We start from the raw sequence: 26,319 nt of genomic DNA on the forward strand, positions 1-26,319 counted from the left end.
ATTATTTCCATCTGATAAACTGCATAAGTATAACTACTGAGCTAAAGTTGTTAGTATTTCTTAAGGCTTTTAGCAAGTCTTGGTGAATTATAGCAGCAACTACAAACATTGTTTTTCTTCTAATAACCAGTGGATTAAAAGCCCTCAATTGGGTATTACTGTCCTGACCTCAATTTAGAAATATCTTTTTAAGCTTCTATTTTGGTGATCAAAATCACACAATTTTAGAATTACAAACACACACAACAATTGTAGAAGAGAGAAGACAATAAATAGCATTGATTTTGCAGGTCATGGTGATTACCATCAGTCAAATATTTCTCTGGAAACTGTTTCTGGACAAGACTTCAAGGTTTCTATTTGATGCAGTAAATCTAGGTTCAACATAGGTTCCAATATCATGCCCTTAGTTAGAATTCATATTGAGGAAATCCACCTTGAACATCATCTGGCTCCGTCTAACAGAACACTGGTCCCATCCACCCCTTCTACAAGGCATTTCCATGCACAGTATTATGAAGAGACCTAGGTGTGTTCCCTAGATTAATTTCCCCATTATTAATCCTGGAAGCTATAAGCCAAATGATATTAAGACGCTAACTGTAAAAAATAAGAGGAAGACGGAGGAAAGCTGAAAAAATCTAAAAGCCTACAAGAAGTGGAAACCCAATGGACCATTCTGAGAGTAAAGAACCAGGTCTTGTTTTATTTTTTACTGAGATAATTGAGAAGGAAAGGCTTGCGAGACAGAAATTGCAGCAAGAGGAAGAGAGGATGTTGGCAGAAGGCCCTGGCAACCACAGGGCTAGGATAATTATCTAATTATCAGGGCATTTACTCAGACAGTTGGCTTCTAGATTACAAAGCTTTTCAGGGTAAACTAGCCATTATTTCATCAGGTTTCTCAAAACTACTGATTTGTGTGTGTGAGATTTCCTGCTGTGAAACTAGATTCTAAACTGGCTAATTGAGTCAAACTATAAATTGAATCAATATCATGGCTAGACAGCAAGTCTTAGGACTAATCTTGCAGCTAAATGCCCAACTTACCCGATAACTACCTGGAAACATTCCAGGCCAGAAGACGTAATGTGGACAGACCTCTATCAGAGATGTCAATTTCTTGGCAGAAAATGAAGTTGGGATTCTGGGACAGAGATCTCATTCAGCTTGTGCCAGAGGAAAAGCAGAGGTGAGTGAAAGCAGGCCAGGGACTGGTCAAATTTAAGAAATTCCCGGGGCCTCTGAGAAAGGGCACTCTATGTAGTGACTGAACCACCGAATTCCAGACTCCAAACCCCAAGGTCATGACAAGTTCACTCTGGGTCACTTGGTCTCTGGATATCAATAGTTTAACCACATTATCTCCTGTGAGACTTTTCTTGTGACTCCATAGAACTCTACCAGGTTCTACTTTGTGCTTCTGAAAAAGCCTCTAAACTCATCTTTATTCCTGGTTCTCCAAATTAGCTTGCCTGATACTTTCAGCCTTTCATAACCATACATTTAATGAGGTTTACAACCATGATGAACTCTCTTCATTTTTTAAAAATATTTTATTTATTTATTCATGAGAGACACACACAGAGAGGCAGAGACATAAGCAGAAGGAGAGGCAGGCTCCCTGAGGGGAGCCCACCGTGGGACTCTATCCCAAAACTCCAGGATCACGCCCAAGCCAAAGGCAGACATTCAACCACTGAGCCACCCAGGCATCCTGAATTCTCTTCCTTTAAAACATTCAGTTCTTCCCAGTTGCCTACAGAAAGACTCCAGATTCCTCAGATTGACAGTTTTGTCTGGCCAAGACCTATCTTGTCTTACTCTGATTATTTTTATTTTATAAGAACCATCTGCCCCAATCAAAAGGAATGGCTTGTCCTCACACTTGCCATATGCTAGCTCACTTAAAACTTCTGTGCCTGCAACTCTCGGGCTCTTGTACTGCTCTCCTGACCATGCCTTTGCTTAACCTGTGGTTATTTGGTATAGATTCTATCCCTTCTCCAGAACTTCCCAGGCCATTCACACAACCTGAAGTCATTCATAAAGAGTCAAAAGCAATTATTTCTTTTCATGTCCCAGACACTGTATTAGGTCTTGGGGATACAGCCACGAGCAAATGAGACAAAAATCCATGCCTCTTAAAGGAGATAAGTAAACGAGATAAATAAGAAAAATATATGGTATATAGCTAGGGTTAATGCTATAGGGATAAAATAAAGCAAAGAAAGGGAGATGGGGAACTTGGGAAAAGCTGAAGCACTGGGAATGCCTTACTCAAATCCCCTTGGTCCTAAATGTTCTTACATACATTGGAGGGCTTCCTGCTGCTAGTATCTTTGATTCTCTATCTAAAAGTTTTCTCTGACCACAGATTCCTGCTCTGTCTACACACAGAGAAGTCCAGGATGTTGGGAATGAACACTTCCAGAAACATCTCTCATCTCTCAAACAATGTCTAACAGGAATTGATGGATTAATACCCTTCACATGACACAACTCTGAGGTGTGTTCTGTGTTGTGCCTGAGAGCTGCCAATGGAATATGAGCCCCAGTGGGTTTCAGAAACAATCTGTTCCTGAATAGACTCTGTATTGTCTTCTTTTTCTTCTCTGTTTCATTTCCTTATTTCTTTACTGCTCTTTCAGGGGATCATCTCTCAAATAAATGACTCACTCTAAAATGCTTTTTATTTGGAGCTGCTTCTGAGGGAATGCAGTATAAGACAGAGTGAAGTGACCAAGGAATGTTTTACTGGGTGAAAACATGATGGAGGAGAAGGAGCAAGCCATGAAGTTTTCTAGGGGAAGGACATTCAAGGCAAAGAAAAGAGCAAAGGGCTTGAAACAATTGTGTTCCTGGTTTGTTCATTGAACACAGAGAAAGCCAAAATGTAGAAATAGGAGAGCTGAAGGAATCAGCTTCAGCTTATGTAAACCCTCATAGGTCATCATGAGAACATTAGGTTTAATCAGAATGAGATGAAAAGCTATTGGAAGGTTTTGAGTAGAAAAGGAACATGATCTGACTGATATTTTTAGAAGAATCACTGTCTATTTGAGACAAGGATGGAAAAAGAGAGATGGGTCATGAGGCAGGTAGGTGGTTACTGACGGGTTCTTGAATCAGAGTGGAAGTAATGGAGGAGGTGAGAAGAGGTCTAATTCTGCATAAATTTTGAAGGCAGAGCTAATAGAATTTGATAGTAGATCCAATATGGAGTTTAGGAGAAAAAAAAGTCAAGGTTAACACCAGGGTTTTTTGCTTAAGCATCTGGAAGAACAAAGCTGCCATCTACCAAGGTGGGAAAGACTGCACAGTGAGCACATTTTAAAGGGAAATTTAGGAGTTCATCTTTGGACTAATGTTAAGTTGGAGACACTTTGTAGACCATGACATAGAGATTTGACTGGGGAGTTGGCTATAAGCTCAACATACTTTCAGGGAAAACATCTAGGCTGGAGATAAACATTTGTCAACCATTAGCATGTAGGTGGGATTTAATGGCATGAAACTGGATCAGATCCTCAACAGAGTGAATGTAGACAAAAAAGAGAAGAGGGCCACAGGCTGAGCCTTAATCTAGTTTGGTGTTTACAGAAGTTGGAGAAGTATGAGGAAACCAGATTTATGTGGAGTCTTGGGAGGCAGAAAAAGAAAATTTTTCTATCAAATGCTGTTAAGAGGCCAGGGAAGTGAGTGTCTCTTTCTGATAATGTCTAAAGCAATTGTTTGCTGCATAACTAATTAGCATAACTAATCATGAACCACCTTCTGTTGTGATCATTTCTAGCATCGCCTTGAAATATATCTTTAATTGTTATTTGGCTTTTTATGTGTTTATAAGTCATTTTCTTGACCAGGTTATAAACTCTTCTAGGGCAGGACTATGACATAAATTTCCTTGATTCCCATGCAGAACTCAGCAGAGGCATTGTATGCAATAGACACTTGACAAACATTTAATCTTTTAATTTGCATTTTCAACTAAAATACCACATTCTTCATGAAATATTGCCTAGTTAATCTGTCTGTAAGTGATCTGTCCCTTCCGTGAACTCCAATAGCACTTATTGTCTGCACTTATCAATTATTGCTTTGCATTACACATTGTCTTTTCATAGCTGTGAGTCTTGTCACCTCTAACTAGGGATCCTTAGTCTTCAATGGTAAGAATGAGTTTCACATGTCTTTATATATTCTAAATAGTCTAAAATTAATTAATTAATTAATTCATGTAATCATCAACCTTGTCTGTATCCAAAGTGCCTTAAATCAGTTCTAACTAATAAATACTTCTTTCCCCAATATATGCTTTCTTTCTGACCCAGCACAGTCTTTGGAGTACAAGATTTATGGCCCTGTACTGACTTGCACAGCCATATTGATCTCTGCCTAAGCAAAGCTCTCCACCATCTCTGGCATTTCATTTCGAGGTTTATAGAATCATTATAATAATTACAGCCACTGAATTTTTGTTGTTTATTTTCACAAATAAAAGCAAATTAAAATAGTGGTTTATGCAACTCAGTTCTGAGAAATGAGGTGATGAGCACAAGATCATGCTACCCAGGCTGAAGGGATGACTTTCCTAGATATTACAACATCTGTCTATCACATCTCTCTTTTTTCTTTTCTTTTCTTTTTTCAATTCTGGATGTTCCAATCTCTGCACTGAACTGGAAAATTCATTCATTTATCTCCTCACTTGGCCCAGCAGGTTTTGATCTGGAATATAGATTATAAAAATTAGAGAAAACTGAAGTTGCTCTAAAAATGGAACTTATGAGGTGCTTATAAATGTAACAACACAGAGGAAAGCTTCCAACATAAAACTGTAATACAAGGATTAAAAAAATCCCTCATTTTTTGAGCTGAGCGAGGTTTTCTGAACAAAGATAAGAGTTTTCCTACCCATAAAAAGAATTTTCACATACTAGAATATTGATATATCAGTTCCATACCCAACTAAATCTGAATCCAGTCTGACAGGCTTCCAAGATGACAAGACAGAAAATTCCCTCCCAAGGAAAATAGGAAAGTGAACAGTGATGACTCTGTCTGTACTTGAGAAAGAGGCCAGTTACATATTATATATTAATGCAGTCACTTTGTGGTTGGCAGCACCATTTTTTACTTGTGTGATTTTTATTTTTAAATTTAACACTGCATAACTATAATCTTCTCCAGCACAGAAAAACTGTTCTTTTTTATTTTTTTATTTTTTTAAGTAAGCTCTATACCTAACATGGGGCTCAAACGCACAACCCCAATATCAAGAGTTGCATGCTCCACCTACTGAGCCAGTCAGGTGCCCCAAGAAACTTCCTTTACTAATAAATGTTTTAAAAAGTTAAAAAAAAAAGTCGTTGATTTTTTTTTCTGACTTTTCTAATATGATTTCAAGTATCTAACCTTATCATGGGATAACAATGACTCATTATGTAATAAGTGAGTTTTACAAAGGGGATGAAAACTAAGTCTTTGATTAAAAAAATAAATAAAGGTGTGGCCATTTAGATCATGGGATTTTTCATTAACCATGAAAATTAGTATTTTAATTAACTGAAAAATATGTGTATTGATATTTAAAGCAGACTTCCAGCAAGAGTATAATATTTTAAAATAAGCACATTAGCTTAGAAAAGCCAAGAAGAGGAAGAATCAGCAATTCAAATGTATTTCTCTGAGTCATTGGTCCCAGCATCTCAATTATAGTTAGCTTGAGTTGCTTTGATTTTCTCACATTTTTACTTAATATAATGACCAGAATTCCTGTTTATGCTCTGCTTTCTGACTTTCTGTGAGCAGCTTTTGTTTTCATATTATCAGCCTAGCTTTCTTTGATCTCTGCCCTCTGAAGTCTGTGAAGTCCTGTGACTGAGGAGTTTGACCTCAGGAACTGCTAGACCATATGGAGAAGGGACTAGATTAAGTAGGACAGGGAAGTGAAAGAAGGATTTAGTGGGGTTTCCCCTACATTTGTTTTATAATCTAGAAGGATTTCTGGTATTCCAAGCATAGCACGAGAAAGAGCCAAGATGCACAATAAATTATTTGTTTTCAAGATTTTATTTATTTATTTATTTGAGAGAGAGAGAGTGAGAGAGAGCTTGTGAGCATGTGAGCAGGAGTGGCAATGGGGAGGAGCAGAGAGGGAGGCAGAGAGAGAGTGATTCTCTAGCTGATTCTGTGCTAAGTATGGAGCCCCACATGGGGCTCAATCTCATGACCCTGATATCAGGGCCTGAGATGAAACCAAGAGTTAGACACTCAATGGACTGAGCCATCCTGGTGCCCTGATATACAGGAAATTATTATATATTATAGAGTTTCTTCTAAACAACCTAATGCATGTCCTTAACTAAAAATGTAGTTTCTATCTTTCTGAAGCTACAATAAAAAGAGAGTGAACTGAAAAGTTTGACAAAAATCAAGGTAGAGTCAGAGGAAATGATTTTGTTCTTACATATATAATTTTATGTATTTATTTATTTATTTATTTTTAATTTTTTTAACGTATTTATTTAAAAGGATCATGTGGTTAAAAAGGGAAAGGAAGCGAGAAAAAAATAAGGGCATTATATTTTTAATTAAACTTTTAATTTTAAAATATAATTGTAGATTCACATGCATTAAAAAAATAATACAGATGGATCCTGTGTCTCCTTTACCAGTTTCCCCAATTGTAATAGCTTGCAGAAGTGTAGTACACATGCATTGGATTTTGGTATGGTATCAAAGAACATACTAAGGATGTAGTATGGTGACTATTTGCATAAATAAGACATGTATACGAGAAATTAACATCCTGATTCCACTTAGTTCAGGGCAGTTTCTATGGAGGAAACAGAGTTTTAGAAAGTAGTTGACTTTAAGAAATAATATATGGTCAATGTGCCAACGTGAAATATTTTTGAGGCCCAGAATACATCTGAAAATTTTGGAAGTTAACAGAGACAGGAAGAGTAGCTGGGTGATTATATGAGGCCAGAATTAACATCAAAACCAGACAATGACATTATAGGAAAAGAAAACTGTGGACCAATATTTCTCATGAATACTGATGCAAAATATTAATCCTCCACAAAATATTAACAAATTGAATCCAACAATGTATATAAAGAATTATACATCACAACCGAAGGGGATTTATTCCAAATATACAAGGCTGGCTCAATATTCAAAAATCAATCAATGTCATTCGTCACATCATCAAATTAAAAAAGAAAAATTACAGGATCATATCAGTAGATCCAGAAAAAGCATTTGACAAAACCCATTACCCATTTATAATGACTCTCAATAACCTAGGAATAGAGAAGAATTTCCTCAATTTGATAAAGAATTTCAACAAAAACCCTGCAGCTAATATTATGCTTAATGTTGAGAAATGTGAAGCATTCTCAGGAAGATCAGGTATAAGGCAAGGATGTCTCCTCTTATCACTCCTTTTCAACATTGTACTGGAAGCTCTAGCTAATGCAATAAGACACAAAGGAAAACAAATGGGGGCACCTGGATGGCTCAGCAGTTGAGCGTTTGCCTTTGGCTCAGGTAGTGATCCCGGGGTCCTGGGATCTAGTCCCACATGGGGCTCCCTGAAGGAAGCCTCCTTCTCCCTCTGCCTACCTATGTCTCTGCCTCTCTCTGTGTCTTTCATGAATAAATAAATAAAACTTTAAAAAAAAAAACAGAAAGAAAACAAAACATACACAGATTGGGTAGGAGGACATAAAACTCTCTTTGCTCCCAGGTGACATGATAGTCTATGTAGAAAATCCAGAAAAACCCCCCAGAAACAAAAAAAAAAAAACCTCCAGGAACCGATACATGATTACAATGAGTTTGCAGAATATAGAGTTAATATGCAAAAGTCAATTGCTTTTCTGTATACTAGCAATGGACAAGTGGAATTTAAAATTAAAAACACAATACCATTACATTAGGACTTCAAAAATTGAAATGCTTAGATATAAATCTATCAAAATCTGTACAGGACTTATACGAGGAAACTATAAAACTTTGATGAACAAAATTAAATAACTAAATAAATGAAGAGCTATTTCAAGTTTATGTATAGGAAGACTCAGATTGTCAAGTTGTCAGTTCTTATCAACTTGATCTATAGATTCAATGCAATCATAGTCAAAATCTCAGCATGTTATTTTGTGGATATTGATAAACTAATTCTAAAGTTTATATGGAGGGATGCCTGGGTGGCTCAGTCGGTTAAGCATCTGCCTTGGGCTTCGGGGGCTCTTCCCACTCCCCTGCTAATTTGTACTCTTTCTCTCTCTCAAATAGGTAAATAAAATCTTAAAAAAAAAAAAAAGTTTATATGGAGAGGCAAAGACCTAGAATAGTCAACTCAGTTTTGAAAGAGAAGAATAAAGTTGGAAGATTGACATTCCCTGGCTTCAAAACTTACTATTAAAGCTACAGTAATTAAGACAGTGTAGTATTGGCAAAAGATAAGGCAAATAGATCAATGGAACAGAATAGAGAGCTCAGAAATACACCCACATAAACGTAGTCAACTGATATTTGACAAAGGAGTAAAGGCAATACAATGGAGCAAAGGTAGTCTTCTCAAAAACTGATACTGTAATAAGTAGACATCCACATGTAAAAAAAAAAAAAGAATCTAAATGAAGACTTTATACCTTCACCAAAACTAACTCAGAATGGATCACAGATCTAAATGTAAAATGTAAAACTATAAAAACACCTAGAAGATAAAATAAGAGAAAACCTAGATGACTTTGGGTATAAGGATGACTTTTTAGACACAACACCATAGGCATGATTCATGAAAGAAAGAATTGATAATTTGGACTTTATTAAGTTTAAATACTTCTGCTCTGTGAAAGACAATGTCAAGAGAATGAGAAGATATGCCCCAAAGGGGAAAAATTATTTGCAAAAGACATATCTGATAGAGGACTGTTACTCAAATTATACAAAGAACCCTCAAAAGTCAACAATAAGAAAAGAAACATCCGAATTAAAAATGGGCCAATGACCTTAACAGATACCTCAACACAAAAGATATATGGATGGCAAATAAACATAAGAAATGATGTTCCACATCATAAGTCAGCAGGAAAAATGTAAATTAAAACAACCATGATTTACCACTATACATGTATTTGAATGGTCAAAATCTAGAACACTCACAACATCAAATGCTCCAGAGAGTGTTAAACAAGAACCCTTGTTCATTGCTGGTGAGAATGCAAAATGATACAGTCATTTTAGAAGATAGTTTGAGAGGTTTTTATAAAACTAAATATATTTTTTACCTACAATGCAGGAATTGTGCCTCTTGGTTTTTACCCAATGAACTGAAAACTTGTCCATATAAAAACCAACACATGGATGTTTATAGCAGCCTTATTCATATTTGCCTAAGCTTGGAAGCAATCAAGATGTCCTTCAATAGGTGAATGGATAAATAAACTATGGCATATCCAGACAATGAAGTACTATTCAGCCCTAAAAAGAAATTAGCTATTAAGCTATGAAAAGATGTGAAGGAAACTAAAAAAGAATATTACTAAGTGAAAGAAGCCAGTCTGAAAAGGCTACAGTAAAACCTCAGAGGTACTGCAGGTTTGCTTCCAGACCACCACAGTACAGTGACTATCACAACAAAATGAGTCAAGTGGATTTTTTTATTTCCCAGTACATATGAAAGTTATGTTTATGCTATACTAGTCTATTAAGTGTCTAAGCAATTCTGTCTAAAAAATAATGAATTTACCTTAATTTAAGAATACCATTGTTAATAAAGTGCTAATCATCAACTGAGCTTTCAGGGAGTCATAATCACTGGTCACAGATCATCATAACAAAATAATAATGATGAAAAAGTTTGAAATATTGCAAGAATTACCAAAATGTGATGCAGAGACATGTAGTGATCAAATACTAATGGAAAATTTGCATCCATAGACTAGCTCAACACATTTTTATTAAAAAAACACATGATCTGTAAAGGGCAGTAAAGCAAAGCACAATAAAATGAGGTATGCCTGTACATATTGGATGATTTCAACCCTGTGACATTCTGGAAAAGGCAAAACTATGAAAGATGATAAAAAGATAAGTGACTTCCATTGGTTGGGGTTGAGGATCGATGAACAGGTAAAGCACAGAGGATTCTGGAGCAGTAAGCATACTGTCCATGATACCACAATGATGGATATATGTCATTCTATATCTACAAAACCATAGGCAATACCAAGAGTGAACCATAAACTATGGACTGTGGGAGATAATGATGTATCAGGGTAGGTTCATCAACAGTAAGAAATGGGACATTTTTGTGGGGGATATGATAATGGGGGAAGTTATGTACATGTAGGGTCAGGGATTATATGGGAAATTTCTGTACCTTCCCTCTCAATTTTGCTGCGAACCTAAAACTGCTCTAGGAAATTAGGTCTTAAAAAAAGAGTAACTAGGTGATGGGAAAAAAAGTAAGAGGGAAGAGATTGCATGGTTCCCTAATAAGCAAAAATGAATGGCTATGACTTCTGGCAACAGTAAAAGTAATTTAGGAAGGTGACAGCTAGAGAAGATAATTTGACAAGAGTCCTTCTAGGACACTTAAAAATTCATGACAAAGTAGTTTGTTCACCTATAGTTTCCTCTATTTGTTATGTAGCCAAAGTTTTAGAAAATAGCTTTAAGAAGCCCTAATTATCCATCATCTCTTTCTCTCTGAAAGCTAAGTATACTTTAATAATTACTAGATAAAATATTTCAGTATTGGTTCTTTCCTCTTGTGTTCCAATAAATTAACTGTAATTTAGAACTGTAATTCTGTCCTTTGTTCAGTGAGAGTAGCAAAATTTCATTACATTGTTTGAATTCGTCTTGTGGGGAAGTGGGAAGTTTGAATTTGTCTTATTGGAGCAGGGGCTGGGGCGGGAGGGTAGGAGGACATTCAGACAGAACGGAGTGTAATCTCTGAACGTGCATCCAAGGAGCAAACCTAAAATTGAGAGCCACGCAGGCAGTCCAGCTGGGCTGCTGCACAGCATCTGTGTACAGTGTAACTCGTGGGAGCTCTGGACATGCAGTGAGGCAGCCAGAGGCTAGACCGTGCAGAGATAGAACCCAGCTTTGAGCTATCAAGACAGACACCAGCAACATCCAGCTCGAAACCACGAAAGAGAGGGTGGGAAATAGAAGGCTAGGCGATTTCCAGAACATGTGCTGAAGCTACAATCCCCTTTATATAGAATAGCAGTGGGTTCACTCTAGTGAGGAGGATTCCATTAAAATCACAGCAAATTCCAAAGGGATATAAAAATCATTTACCAATGAAAATGTAGGGACTATAGCTTAAATTCATAGGACACAATTTGGGCCATGGCCAGCTTTTTGTTGTATATAGATACTTTTGGCATTACAATATTTGAACAATATTTTCATTATTACAATGCATTTATATCCCTCCTCCCAGTCTCCTTTCTGAGAGGCTTTTTTCTACACTGTGCTCTGCGAGATTGGCAAGCTCTCTTTTCACGTAAGCTTCTGTAACACGGCTGATACCATATAGTTGAAACTATAGCAACTTCACTCAGGTGGGAGGCAGAGCAGAAAGCTGAATGCCCTGGCTTCTGTGATCCCTTCCCTTCCCTTCCCTGCCCCTTTGGGAAAAAAAAAAAGATCAAGTTAGGGCTTTGTCCTCTCTAATTCCCTGACTTTTATGTTTCCATATTTTAGGACTTGCTTCACCCTCTTTGGAACCATAGTACAGTGTGCTATGTCACATATGTTATACAGAACAATGGCTAGACATAGTGCAGTCCCTGCCATAATGACATGGAATGCCCTGCTGCTAACCCAGACCTGCATGATAACACTGGTGGCACCACTATCCAACTGAGGGCTCTGCATACGAGAGAGCATTGATATTGTTTTCCTTAAATTTATGGTCTCCCAATAAATAAAATAAAAATAAATTTTTCTTTTCTTTTTTTTTTTAAGATTTTATTCATTTATGAGAGAGAGAGAGAGAGAGGCAGGGACACAGGCAGAGGGAGAAGCAAGCTCCATGCAGGGAGCCTGATATGGGATTCGATCCCGAGACTCCAGGATCCCCACATTTTTCCTTTTAAACATTTTTTTTAAAAAGATTGTATTTATTTATTCATGAGAGACACTGAGAGAGAGGCCGAGCCCACAGGGAGCCTGATGGAGGAATTAATCCCAGGACCCCAGGATCACGACCTGAGCCAAAGGCAGATGCTCAACCACTGAGCCACTCAGGTGCCCCACATCTTTCATTTAAACTAATATTTGTTACTTGTGGTTAAAAATGAAACATGAGGGGATCCCTGGGTGGCTCAGCGGTTTGGCACCTGCCTTTGACCCAGGGCGCGATCCTGGAGTCCCAGGATCGAGTCCCGCGTTGGGCTCCCGGCATGCAGCCTGCTTCTCCTTCTGCCTGTGTCTCTGCCTCTCTCTCCGTGTGTGTCTACCATAAATAAATAAATAAACAAATAAATATATAAATAAATAAATCTTAAAAAGAAACATGAAAATATATTTTTCAGGGAGAAAAGACTCCATAATGGTATATAGGGTATGATGCCAAGTATACAAAATATTTAAGTAATATTTAAGTAATATTTAATATTTAAGTAATATTTAAGTTCTGTAATGTGCTTAGTCCATAAACAAAAATATTTACAGTACTAACTTCTAAGTGATAGAGCTATGGGTGATTATTTACTTCTACATATTGTCTAATAAAAATTATTTACAAAATTACTGCTATATAGGGTACTCAATTTTTATTTATTTATTCATGAGATTTTTATTTATTTATTCATGAGAGACATAGAGAGAGAGAGGCAGAGACACAGGCAGAGGGAGAAGCAGGCTCCATGCAGGGAGCCTGACGTGGGACTCGATATGGGTCTCCAGGATCACACCCTGGGCTGAAAGCAGCGCTAAACTGTTAAGCCACCCGGGCTACCCAAGGGTACCCAAATTTTAACAGAAAATTCCAGTTGAACTCTTATCAACACAAAGTTATAGATTATTTTTGCCCTTTTTTCTGAAAACACAAAATTTCATAATTCACACAATTAGATAATATGAGCAAATCTAAAATAATATGTAATATTAAACATAATATTACATAAATAAAAATCTACCAAACTTACACTCAAACAAAAGCACTTATGAATAGAAAGGGTAAAAAGAAGCTGGTAATGGTGTTTGCCTCTAGAGAAGGAAATGAATAACTATAAGACACTGTTGTGTCTCTGAGATTTTTGGTACTTTTGTATTTGTAAATTTTTTAAATTCAATAAATAATTAAAAACAAGGAAAACTAAAGACATATGTTTAGATTCCTCCAACTACTCTTTTCAGTCACTTTTTGGTCCTTTCCTTACACACAAAACTCTTTTCCATTGTTAGATTTGTTTGCTCTGGTCTTGATTTGACTTACTGCCAAAAATGTACAATCTTTCCTGTTGCCGTGTTTAGATAATAAATAACTAGAACCTGTTTTTCCACTAAATGTTTCAACACTGAATGTTGTCGATAATTTTTGCCTTCTTTGCAAAACCTCTCACAATGCTGCTCTTAAAGGAGATGTGACTGCTGAGTTTGACCTTGATTTCAGTTAGGTGAAGTTTTGTTTACACAACAGCCTTGATGTTACAATTAAGATTTGTAACCATGATTGTTGCAGGATAGTTGTCAACTCAAGGGCTAGGTCTAGACATACACTAGTCTCCAGATTCCCTCATGCAAGCTCACTCAAATAACCTAGTGCTTTTCAACTTCCTTCTTCCTTTTTTAAAAAAAGATTGTATTTATTTATTCACGACAGACACAGAAAGGCATAGACATAGGCAGAGGGAGAAGCAGGATCCCCGTGGAGAGCCTGATGCGGGACTCGATCCCAGGACTCTAGGATCACAACGTGAGCAGAAGGCAGATACTCAACCATTGAGCCACTCAGGTGCCCCTCAACTTCCTTCTTCCAATTGTAACGTCCATACACTAACTTGTCTCTTCTGAGACTGAAAAGCATGAGCCAGATGTGTAGAGAGAAGACATGGAGGCAGTACAATGCAGCAAAGATAGCCTTTTCAGCAATGGAGGCAAAGAGAAAAGACATGGAACAGATGACTTTCTAAAGTCTCTTCCAGTACAGTATTTCCTTATGTTGCCTCAGGTTTAGCTAAGCATGGTTTGCAGATTACTCCCATGATTACATAAACACTGTATGTGTTAATTTATAAATTTTGACACTAGCCAATGACAGGTGGTTTGTGTGCAAAGACCATGGTATTTAAACAGAGGGGAAGTAAGGACAGAAGGAGCTAATGAACATTGAAAAGGTGTAAAGTTAATAAACTCATGGCAAAAATTAACTACTGAGGCACTTGTAAAAATGTTTCATCTGAATTCCTGAGCATCCATTTGCTTTATCAAGGTTAAAAGTATCAAGAAATGGGGGAATGGTGGATTGGATATGAGGACTCTGAGAAACCTCTAAGTAACTACTCTTTCAACATTAGTAGAGAAGACAAGTAGACCACTAGACTGGAACCAAATTCCACAAGGAGGCAGACAGAGAGCACTGAAAGATCTAAACAAAAAGAAGTGCCAGATGTGAAAAATCAACAAGCTATAAACAATCTGAATAGAATAACAAGGGAAATGGGAGTTAAAAGTGTGAGAAAGGTAATTCAAAGTATTGAGAGTAAACGTTAAACATGCCAAATAAACCACATGTCATCATGACCGAAACGCTTTATTGTACACGGTCTGAAACACCAGTTCTGAGAATTGCTTCATAAGAGTTACATAGGAAGCAAACAATAAGAAAAAAATAGCAAAAGCAAGAACACAAAGATCAGAGCATGTATATAAGATTACACCTTAGCAATGGCAGTTATATTGGTGGGGCCAGTTTAACTCATTGATGTGATAGATGGTTTAAAATTGAGAACATTTGCATACTGAATAAACTTCTTAATCCGTTTGATACAAAAATGTGCTATTAATTTGAAGGAAGGCATTTCTTATATATTGCCGTTTTATTTGGAAAGAGTGTGTGTGGGGGGGACCCGGGGTGGGGAGGGACAGGGTGGGAGGAGAGAAAATCTTAAACAGGCTTTACACTGAGTTTGGAGCCAATGCAGGGCTCGATATCACAACCCTGAGATCATGACCTGAGCTGAATCAAGAGTCGGGTCAAGAGTCGGTTGCTTAGCTGACTGAACCACCCAGGTGCTCCATATTGTCTCTTTTTAAAAAAAATATATTGATCATTAATTCATCACCAGGACAGATTTTTGATAAATTGTGCTTATTTTGTTTTTTTGTTTTGTTTTGTTTAAAGATTTTATTTATTTGTTTGACAAAAAGAGAGCACAAGCAAGGGGAGCAGCAGAGGGAGAGGGAGAAACAGACTCCCCGCTGAACAGGGAGCCCCAACCTGAGGCTCAATCCTAGGACCCTGAGATCATGACCTGACCGGAAGGCAGACCTTTAACCCAGGTGCCCCAAATTGTGCTTATTTTGAACAGTCTTAATTACATGTGGTTTACACATATTAAATATTTCATATCCAACTTAAAAAAGGGAAAGAGAATATAGACAATTCTTTTAGAGTCAAGAGAGTTTTTGCTTTTTTAGGATAATGGGTAATGGTGATGAGGATGATCTATGGAAAGGTAAAAATCAATGTACAGGAGGAAGAAAGGACACTGGCAGGACTGAAATCCTTGAGGAAGCCTGAGGAGATGGAATCCATGGCATTAGTAAAGAGGTTGCCCTTGATTAGAAGTAGAACCACTAGCCAGGTTACATGGAAGAGTTGCAGGTAGGTTGGTAGATGTGGTGTCGGGAGAAGGTACATCTTTTTTATTGTGTCTGTTTTCTCAATGGAAGGATGAGAAAGGACATTAGCCCTCGTAGCATCAAAAACTTGTCAGGGAGAGAGAACCAGTGGGAGTGGGCCAGAAGGTTAGAGAATGGTAAGCCTGAAATTCTGATTTTGAGGGGGTGAAGTAACAGAATGACAGCTCAAAGGGATGGGCCAGCAGCGAGGGGCTGAGATGGAATTGAAGGAAAGACCTTAGGATGCAAGCAAGTCAAGGAACTGGTAGAGAGGCCTGCAGGTTGCTTGGGCCATTTGCCAGATTCTTGAAATCACCTGACATTGATGTCAGATCTGGAGAGAGGGAAAAGGTATGGAGCAGTGGGCGAGGTTCTAAATTTTTCAGAGAATAGGAGTGACTGGTAACACCTCACCTGGTAAGGGAGGGTAGTTGGTGGTCAAGTCTGATGCTATGTGCATTTAAAATTAACATTTTCATAATTATGTAAATAAAAATTTTATTAATGACCATTAATGCCTGCCAGAATAGAGGTTACATCAAACAGAGCCAGTTTATATTAAATGAAAAAAATCAAAAATATTTTTAGATATTTAGCAACGAAACCAGAGAGCAACTTAGTATCATGACCATTAAAGTTATTCATAATCTTACAGGATGAATAAGAAATTTTCAGATTCAGAAAGTGGCCAGTTACATTTCAACTTGAGAACTGTGAGAGGATTAAATGATAATACCAATTCCTATTATTTGGAATAGGACCTGACAAATAATAAGTACCTACTGAAAGTCATGAGGGAGTCAAACTAAAAGTGACCACCTATGAAGGAAAAATTCTAAGTCTGCTTCACCGCTTTTTCTACATTGTCTTAAACCAAAACCAAAACCAAACTCAACTTTTATATCTTTTTTAAAAATATTTTATTTATTTATTCATGAGAGACACAGAGAGAGAGGCAGAGACGTAGGCAGAGGGAGAAGCAGATTCCTTGTGGGGAGCCTGATGAGGGACTCCGTCTTTGGACTGCCAAAGGCAGATGCTCAACCACTGAACCACCCAGGTGCCCCCCAACTTTTATATCTAAGGTCACCTTGATCTACTCTGGCTATCCCTAATTTATAGGCCAGATGTTTTTTCCTAGTATTTCCTAGAGGAGTCTTGTGTCAAGAATAAACTCTGCTTTTGGGTAAGTACTGGGGGAAAGATGTGATCCCTGAAGTTGCGAAAACTGGCTGACAATATTTTTATAATCATGGGGTATGTATTAAGATGCCAAACCCAGAATCTATAAGATTAAATATTTTGATCACTTAAACATGGCAAAATGTATTTGAAATAGAAACATCACTCCTCTGTGCCCAGGCTCCAACCCTTGTCACCACTTTGGTTTTCTCTGCTATACTTAACACCATCTGATGTATTTTAATTTATATGTGTTTATTTATTTATTATTTATTGTCTCATGCTTCCTTTCTCCCACCACAAAGTATCCCATAAGGGCAGGGTTTTGTTTTGTACTGAACTATAACCCCAGTGCTGGGAACAGGGTCGATTACCTATTAGGCACTTAATACATGTGTTAAGTGGATGAAAATAACCAGATATGTATGTGGGTTTACGTGTGTGCATATGTGTGCATGTGTATACACACACATATATATGATTCAAATGTCTTTTTGTCTGTGCTTTAATTCTTTGCAAGAATTTCTCTGAAAAGGCCTTGATTAAAAAGGAGGAGAATAATTAACTTATGAACACTTCAAGTGTTACCTTACATTCAGATTAATTTCTCTGTTGAATTTTACTTGGCTAAATAATCCTGTTTTGTTGAGCTCTCAATGTAGGGGGGAAGCACATTTTTTTCAAGGGATGATTTTTTTTTTCCAAATCCTTGATCACCTCTGAATCAAATTAAGTGCTTTGTTCATAAACTGCTGAAAACCTGTTGCTTATGTTTTATCAGTTCCAGAAGAATCCAAGAAAGAACACATAAAAATTTCAAAGTGGCAGAAACTGAGCTTCCTTTTCCCCATATTTTAGGATACAGTTTTCTTGGCCAAATTGAGAGAATCTGGGTGTCCCTCTGCTGACATAGGAAGTATGAATCTGATGCTACCTTCCACCACCCCAAACCCAGGACTAGTGAACGGGGCCCATCCTTCCACCCTCACTGCAGCAGATACTACCACTTGGGTGATTTCATTTCGTGGTGCTGCTGGTCTTATTTAGGATATGATTGGGAGATGGGGTGACCCTCCAAATTGCATTTACCTGTTTATTTCTCAAGGGCTGAACCACTTCCCTAATGCACAGCTCGAGATCATTGAGGTAGTCTTTTTCTGTCTGTATCAGTTCCTTGATGATTTTCGAACGCTTTGCCATCATTCTCTGCATCCGATGCTCCTCCTGAGTTAGGGTCTCAGTGGCAGAAGCCCCGGCCTGTGGAGTCATCTTTTCTGTTAAATAAAAACATGTATGTACACATGAGACATTCTGCTGCAGTTTCTTGTTCCATCATTACAAATGATCCTCTGTGGGACTGTTGTTAGCAGGGAGAAAGGCATAGTGCCTTCAGAGTATGTTCTTAGGAAGAAATGTGTGGTAGTTTGCCCTAAGGTTGGAATCCCATGAAACTATGAGCAACAAGGGACGTGAGAATAGATCCTTTTAACAAGTTGGCTGAATGACACTTGACTGTCATGGCTTGTCTTTAAAATATCCCATTGCTACTATATTAAGTTATAAACCTGGTCTTCAGGCCAGAGATAAAATGTATAAAAATCAGTTCAGAACCTCTTCTAGACACATTTGCTTTTAAATCAAGGGATGATTTTTAACTAGTAAATGGGACATTTTCCCATTTTGTCCCTATTGTTAGAAAGAATTGCCCCTCATTCTCAGTGAGTAATATGCAAACCTCAGTGAAATGGAAAGCAATTCATGTGAGTGAAATTTTTCTTTCAGTTCACAATCCAAATCCATGAGGAGTGTGGAAGTGGTGGAATGGGATACATGTCAACTAGGATTTCTGATGGTGCATCTTCACTATCATGCATATCTCGTTACTTCAAAAATTCTTGGACTACCAAATGGAAAATTTCAATTAAAGAAACCCCAGTGCCAACGAGACACTGAGATAAATGGGAAGCTTCACATACAGCCAAGGTTTTATATAAAGTATAATGTGAGAAAGCTAAATGTCTTCAAAAATGAGCTTCCCACAACAATGTAGAATTTTGGAAGTCACAAACTAGGTCACAGATGAAATCAGAGCAGTGATAGATAGTAGGGCAGTGTGCATGTGTGTGTAAATGAATTTTCTTCAAGCTTGAAGTCATCACAAACTCCATGTTCATCCTAGTGTCTGCCGTCAAAGAAGTAATTTTATTTCCTTTAAAGTTAATATGATTCTCGTAACTGATATGTGAGACACCTTCAATGCTGACACCACCTCCAAAAAATGTAGAGCTTTACAAAAGGGCTCGTAAAGAGTCTGTAGGGGAAATGGCATACAGGTCACAGTGTATGGAAATGGAAATAAAAAGAGGATATTCTCTTGGCCAATTCCAGAAACAAGGCCAGGACAACTGGAGAATCATTATAGTAGAGGGTTCAACATAATGGCTCAACGTTAAAGAGATTGCTCTTAGAGTGTGAAGAGACACTTCAGAAGTTATGAGCACTCCTCACTACCTGGCCTGTTCATTCCAGGATTTCAGGCAGAGGCTCAATAATCACACATCTGTGGAGGATGCTGTGAAGGTATTTCCAGTGTTTGTTTAGAAGGTGCCCTAGACTGGTCTTTAAGCAATCCTGACTTGCAGGTGAATATGCTTCCAGACCATTTGCCCAGTAACTATTCTTCCCTCATCAGAAAAGAAGATGGACTTAACAAATGGCATCTGAGCACACAGTTTTACAAGGCTGGGGACATTTGGTGCCAAAGAAGTCATCTCCATAAGTTCTATTAAGAAGAGAAAGTCTGTACAAGGAGAGAGAAGGAATGCATGAGGTGGTCTTCAGATTTCATATCTTGAGTGATGTTATGAGAATTTTTGGATGCTTGCTAATATTTTTATTGGAAAGTAGAAGGAGCCTGCCTCTTAGCACCCCACATTTGAAAGGAAAAGTTGGGATCCCTGGGTGGTGCAGCGGTTTGGCGCCTGCCTTTGGCCCAGGGCACAATCCTGGAGACCCGGGATCAAATCCGACGTTGGGCTCCCGGTGCATGGAGCCTGCTTCTCCCTCTGCCTATGTCTCTGCCTCTCTCTCTCTCTGTGACTATCATAAACAAATAAAAATTTTAAAAAAAATAAATAAAGGAAAAGTTACAGTGAGGCATCATTACTATGAATTATTTTGTATATAAAAGAGGAAGGCAGGTCACTGATGAGGACAGATGCAGTGAGCAGATTGTATACACAACTTGACCTTTGTGAGCCTCCTTGAGAGGGCAGAGGGGGGTGTGGTGGGGCTTCTTTTCTCCTGGGTTATATGAATAAACTCATAGAAAGAAACTTCCCTAGTAGAGAGCTGACAAACCGATTAGGATAGTATTCAGTTCTTACCCAATTCCTTGAAAATAAAAGGGACCCTGTTGAAAGACTGTTCTGATAATCTGCTCTTCTAAGTTCCAAACTTTTTGTGCGTAATATAAATCATCTATCAACTATTTGGGGGTCTAGCAAGGAGAAAGGAGTCTTTCCCAAGCATGGGCAAAGAAATATCCCTAAAATACATTCTCAGGTTCCCTTTAGTTCTGAATTCCAGGACTCAATTACTATGTCAATTCAACTTATTTCACAGCTATTCCAGTTGCTGCATTTTGAATGTCCAACATCAGATTTATTAATTAAAAACTGCCTAGATATTCTATGACAGCTCTACAACATGTTCGGAACCAAGTTAGGGGGTCATGGTGATTGAAATAAAATATCGGTCAAGATATTCATCTTCAGAAACTTCTCCTTTCAGGTATAAAACCTTCTCAGAGAATTTGAAGTTGAGCAACCTCATGAGATACCTTTGTTTGCTCTTTTGACTCAAGTTTACTGCAGGAACAAAGAAAGGCCTGGCTTGCATCATTTCATGGTCCGATCTCTATTTGCCTTTCCGAAACCAACAAACTACACAATGCAGTGTGGACACAAGTTTTATTTTTATAAGATCATTCCCCACCTTAAAACTTGCATCTTTTAGTTATACTATGTTTTTACATATAAAACTATTTGTAATACATGACTATTACCAGCATAGATCACCCAAAGAGCAGTCAGCTATAATAACCTTTTCTTTCTCGATATAGCAACAGAGGAGTTAAGCATTTACAAAAGAAGGAAAAACAGACCTTTAGAAATGAATATTTTCTAGCAGTTAGCATAAACTACAAAACTTATGTCAAAATTAAAGTGAGACAGGCCAAAAGGCTATGTAGATGGTTTTAATCAAAATATGCCTCTGTGGGGGCACCTGGGTGGCTCAGTTAAGCATCTGCCTTCAGTTCAGGTCCTGATCCCAGAGTCCTGGGATGGAACCCCAAGTCAAGCTCCTTGCTCAGTGGGAAGTCTGCTTCTCCCTCTCCCTCTGCCCTCCCAATCTTGCTCACTCTCTCTTTCTCTCTGTCAAATAAAATCTAAAAAAAAAAAAAAAAAAAAATGCCACTGTGTATGCAAACATTTGCATGTAAATGGCATGCCTTTCCTACCCTCTATTTCTTTCACCTTCAAGCTTCAGTTTTCCAACAGTGATCATCAATTTTCATTATTCTAGCAACAGATTTCATTGGGAACTTATGTGGAAATTCCTGGCCAAGGAAGTTTATATAAAAGGAGGTGGCTGCAGTTTGGGGGAAGAATAATCAGACTTAGTATCAGCTCTGCCAATCTTAGCAGTAAGAACATGGTGGACAAGTTAGTTATCCCTATGGAGACTCAGTTTCCTCATCTGTAAAATAGGAATGAAAATCATTATAGCGTCATCAAGAAGACTGAATCAAATGAGCCATGTAGAAGCTCCTTGGGATCTTCAAAACAACCAAAGTATTTCTTATGTCTATAGACATTGGAATGCTAGGCTTCATTTCTCTGTACTCTCAAACTGTTCCACCACCTCAGGCAAACAATTATCCCATTTTAAAGTCATCAACTTGTCAAGAAAGCCGCATGATTCTGAAGTATGGGGACAGCCATGTTCAGATGAGAAAGGAAAAAGATAAAATAGGGGTGCTGCTGTCCAGGCAAAGTAAGACACAGGCTGGGGTTTGGCATCCTGAGTAACTTCCCTGTGTTGGATATATGTATGGAGAAAACCTTGGTTTTTAGGAAGATGAAAAGGCACCCAAAGGTAAGAATATAGTTGGGGAGGTCTGAAGACAATCTGCAGTGACAGCCCAGGTTTCGCTTAGAGTTCATGTACGCTCCTTCTGCTTTGTTGCCATCGCTATTGTTACTACTGCTTTGGGGTGGATTTTATATTTTTTTATTTTTGTAAAGGGGGGGATAGAGGGGGGAGTTTTATTTGAGACTTTATTTGAGAGAGGGAGGGAGTACCTGCAGTGAGGAGGGGCAGAGGGAGAAGCAGACTCCTCAATGAACAGCCCAGTGTGGGGCTGGATCCCAGGACCCTGAGATCATGACCTGAGCTGAAGGCAGATGCTTAACTGACTGCGTCACCCAGGCACCCCTTTGGGGTGGATTTTAAAGAGAGATAATTGATTTATTTTTTTCCCTGTATGATAAAATTATATATAGTGTAGGGATTAAGTTCCCAGACTGTGAACTAGACTTTCAGGTTGTTTTTTTTTTTTTAAGATTTTATTTATTTGTTCATGAGACACACACAGAGAGAGGCAAAGACATAGGCAGAGGGACAAGCAGGCTCTCTGCAGGACTAATGCGGAACTTGATCCCAGGACCCAGGGATCACGACCTAAGCTAAACGCAGATGCTCAACCACTGAGGCACCCAGGTGACCCTAGACTTCCAGGGTTTCAAATGCACCTCTAACATTATCATATCTGTGGCCTTAGACAAGTTATTTAATTCTTTTTGTGTCCTGCCTTATCTGTAAATTAAGGGTAACATTAATAAAATCTTATAAAGTGATTATGAAGATAAAATGAGTTAATGTTTGCTAAATACAGTGGTGCTTGGCAATATCTAATATAGTAGATATTGTGTATATGTTCGTTATAATTATTAGATGTAACTGTTATTTATTACCTATAATATAATTTTCACCGTATTATTAGTTGTATTTCTGTTTAGGGGATAATTCTCCTCAAATATTTCCATGTACGTACAAACATACATAGTTTTGGTGTTTTTGTTTGTTTGTTTTTGTTTTGTAATAATGGACTCGTGCATATTCTTCTGAAATTGCTTTTTCAACTTTAACAGTATTCAGTGGCTATCTTTTCTTCAGTATATATATATATATATATATATATATATATATATATATATATATCTTTATTCTTTATAATAGCAGAATACTTGTCAGGCACTGTCACTTGCCTGCCCAATATCTAATTCCCTGTTTGTCTTTTATAAATTGAATGCTGAACAGATAAAAATTCTTATTTTTTAGATTCTTTTTCAATCTATTGTCGACTTATGGTCAATGAGATATAAGCAAAAATCTCTGAGAAGGGCTCTCAGGACTTGGGACAAGGAAAACAAGGACAAGGAATACCTTTTCTTTCTTCCTGTACATCTCATGATTCTCGCCTTCTTTTTTCAGTCTGGAATGTGGATGTAAGTCCTGCAGTAGCTATACTGGCATCATGGTGTGATCGCCATGGGGATTAAGACCTACGTACAAAAGATGGCAGCTTGGAAAGATATAGAGCCTTCTAACTGCTAGACTTTTTGCCTGAGATACATAAATTTTTATGTGTTAAGCCACATTTTGCTATTGCTTTAAGGAAAATACCTTCCTATCTGATAGAGATTTTGGTGTCTGGAAGTATAAGTGCTATAAGTAACATAACCTAAAATATGAAACCCAGCTTAGTAGGGGAGGAAGGATATTAGGAAGACATTTTGCAGTCTGGGGAGTGGGTAACCATCACTATTCAATAGCAAAATATTTGTCAAATCTATATCTCTGCATACCAAGACATATAATTAGGGGAAGTGGTGGTAGAAAAAAAAATATTAGCGTGCACTGATTTTTTCTTGCTACTTTCAGCACAATCATACAAATGAGATTTGAACTCAACCACAGCTTAGTTAATCTACAAGGTGAGATGGAAGAAAAAGAAAAGCTAAAAAAGATATTCTGCTAGTGATCTATAATCTAAATAGACTGAGTGCCAATTGCACTGAAAATGTCAACTGCTTCCATCCTCAAAGTGAAGTCCAAGAGAAGCCCAAGAGATAGCTTTAGCAGGTGATGAGACTGGTGCCTCCTCTTCTACAGAGTTCTTTGCCATTCCAGAGAGGGAGAACACACCAGCACAGATAAAGTTGTGGGTGGTACCTGAAAGACTACTAGTGGCCATTAGGATAAGGGCATTCTACTAGTGCCAAATCCTGCCTACTTGAGCCCCAGCCATTAGTCTGACTTGTGGATTTCTGCAAATCTCCTGTTGTACTTTTGCTTGAAGAGACTTCTAGGCTTTGGAAAACATCTCTGGACATTAGTGGTACTGACTTACCTTTATGCTATTAATAGGCTTTCTCTTGGTTTCTATAATCTGGATTCTTGCACACTGTAGTAGGCAAAATAATGGTCCCCTGAGGGAGGTCCACATTCTAATCCTCAGAACGTTTAACTGGAAAGTTACCTTCCATGGCAAAGGGAAATTTGGATATGATTAAGGTTACAGACTCTGAGATGGAGAGATATCCTGAATTATCTATGTGGATAAATCCAGATCCATAAATAAATAAATCCAATCACATTATTTCTAAAGAGCAGAAAAGCAAGCAGAAGAGAACGCAAGAGAAGTTAAAGTGAGAGAGACCTGACCCACCATGGCTAGTTTTGAAGATGGAGGATGGGGGCTAAAAGCCAAGGAATGTGGGTGGCCTCTGAAAGCTGAGGACAATCTTTGGCTGTCAGCCTTCAAGGAAATAGGTACCAATGAGCTGGAAGAGTAAGGAATGGATTTTCCTTTCAAACCTCTAGAAAGGAATACAACTGTATACACACCTTGATTTCAGCCTGTGAGACTCTAAGCCACTTTCAACTCAGGCACTTGAGCTTTTGACTAAGGGAAACTGTGAGAGAATGCATTTGTGTTATTTTAAGTCATTAAATATGTGGTGATTTGGCGCAGCAACGACAGGAAATGAATATCCCCCATATACTAATCCCTAAAATATCACGTTCCCGCGCTTAGACTGCTCTTTTTAAGAACATTGAGCATGCTTGTAAGACCCCTCCACCTTTCAGGGTTCCTCAGTAAATCTTCCTGAAATACTTCAATCTTCAAGATTGCCTGTGCCATAGTAACTTTGTGACTCAACACAAGGAGTTCATCACTTGGTGAGAATAACTGATAAGACCTGACCAAGGCTGCTTTCAAGAAGGGAGAGGTTATTGCTTGCAGCAAGCACTGGGGATAGCTCCCAAAGTAGTGTCTCCGGGAACAGCAGGCTTAGCTTGGTGATATTGAGCTGTTCTCATCTTGTGGTTACCAGGAAGCTCTGAAAGCTCCTGTTTTCATCTTATGCCAGGAAATTCTGCAAGCTGCTGTTTCACCTTGCCATCTCCTGCTTCAGCTTTTTCAGGATGCTCTGCAAGTGTAACTGAATGAATAGGGTTAAAGCAATATTTCCAAAATTTTCCACTGCAGGAAAAATGGCTGCTACTCCTGCTGACAACTTAGGCTTTGCTAATAAAACCAGCATGGATTGCCTGTTGGACTTTTTCCTTCAATCTATTTCTTAGGCTTTGTTCAATGTTTTGGTTTCTAGTACAGGCCAGAAAAATCACACTTGGAAGATAGAGTTGGACAAAAGTTTTCAATGAGATAAATTTTAAAAACAAGCCAGTGAAGAGAAGAAATAGATAGATAGATGACTATGGAAGAAAGGACATGCCAGATATATTTCACAGACCATAAAAAAGGAATCCCAACTTGCTTGATGGAGATTCAGAGGCATTGGAAAAAGCGAGATAAAACATTTAAAGATTCATTTAAAATTAAATTTAAAAATTATCCTAAAGTATTTCCAATAAATGGACAAACCTTCAAAAACATGTAAGAAACCTCCCAAGGGCAGGAACAAACTTTAAGCATACTCTTTCAGGGAGGCTAAAACCTCCAAACCACTTGCAGGCATCTATGGAAGTTGGTGAGGATTTGTATGTCTGTGGTAAGGAGGCAGGACAGGTGGAACTGGAATCTGGACAAGATCTTGAAGAGTACAGAGCCTGTTTAGAGAAATAGCATAAAGCCCAGAGCAGAAAGGAGACACACTT

General features: G+C 38.0%; 1 protein-coding gene across 1 annotated transcript in view; it reads right to left on the reverse strand.

Moving 5' to 3' along the window:
• The window catches only part of ARHGEF38 (Rho guanine nucleotide exchange factor 38), a 124,217-nt gene that overhangs the window by 73,417 nt on the left and 24,481 nt on the right, over positions 1-26,319 (reverse strand). The window contains exon 2 of the mRNA XM_038581980.1: positions 18,160-18,344. Coding sequence (XP_038437908.1) covers positions 18,160-18,344 — 185 coding nt within the window. The remainder of the gene's footprint in view (positions 1-18,159; positions 18,345-26,319) is intronic.

The sequence above is a fragment of the Canis lupus genome, chromosome 32 (assembly GCF_011100685.1).
Source record: "Canis lupus familiaris isolate Mischka breed German Shepherd chromosome 32, alternate assembly UU_Cfam_GSD_1.0, whole genome shotgun sequence".
Taxonomy (NCBI): Eukaryota; Metazoa; Chordata; class Mammalia; order Carnivora; family Canidae; genus Canis; species Canis lupus.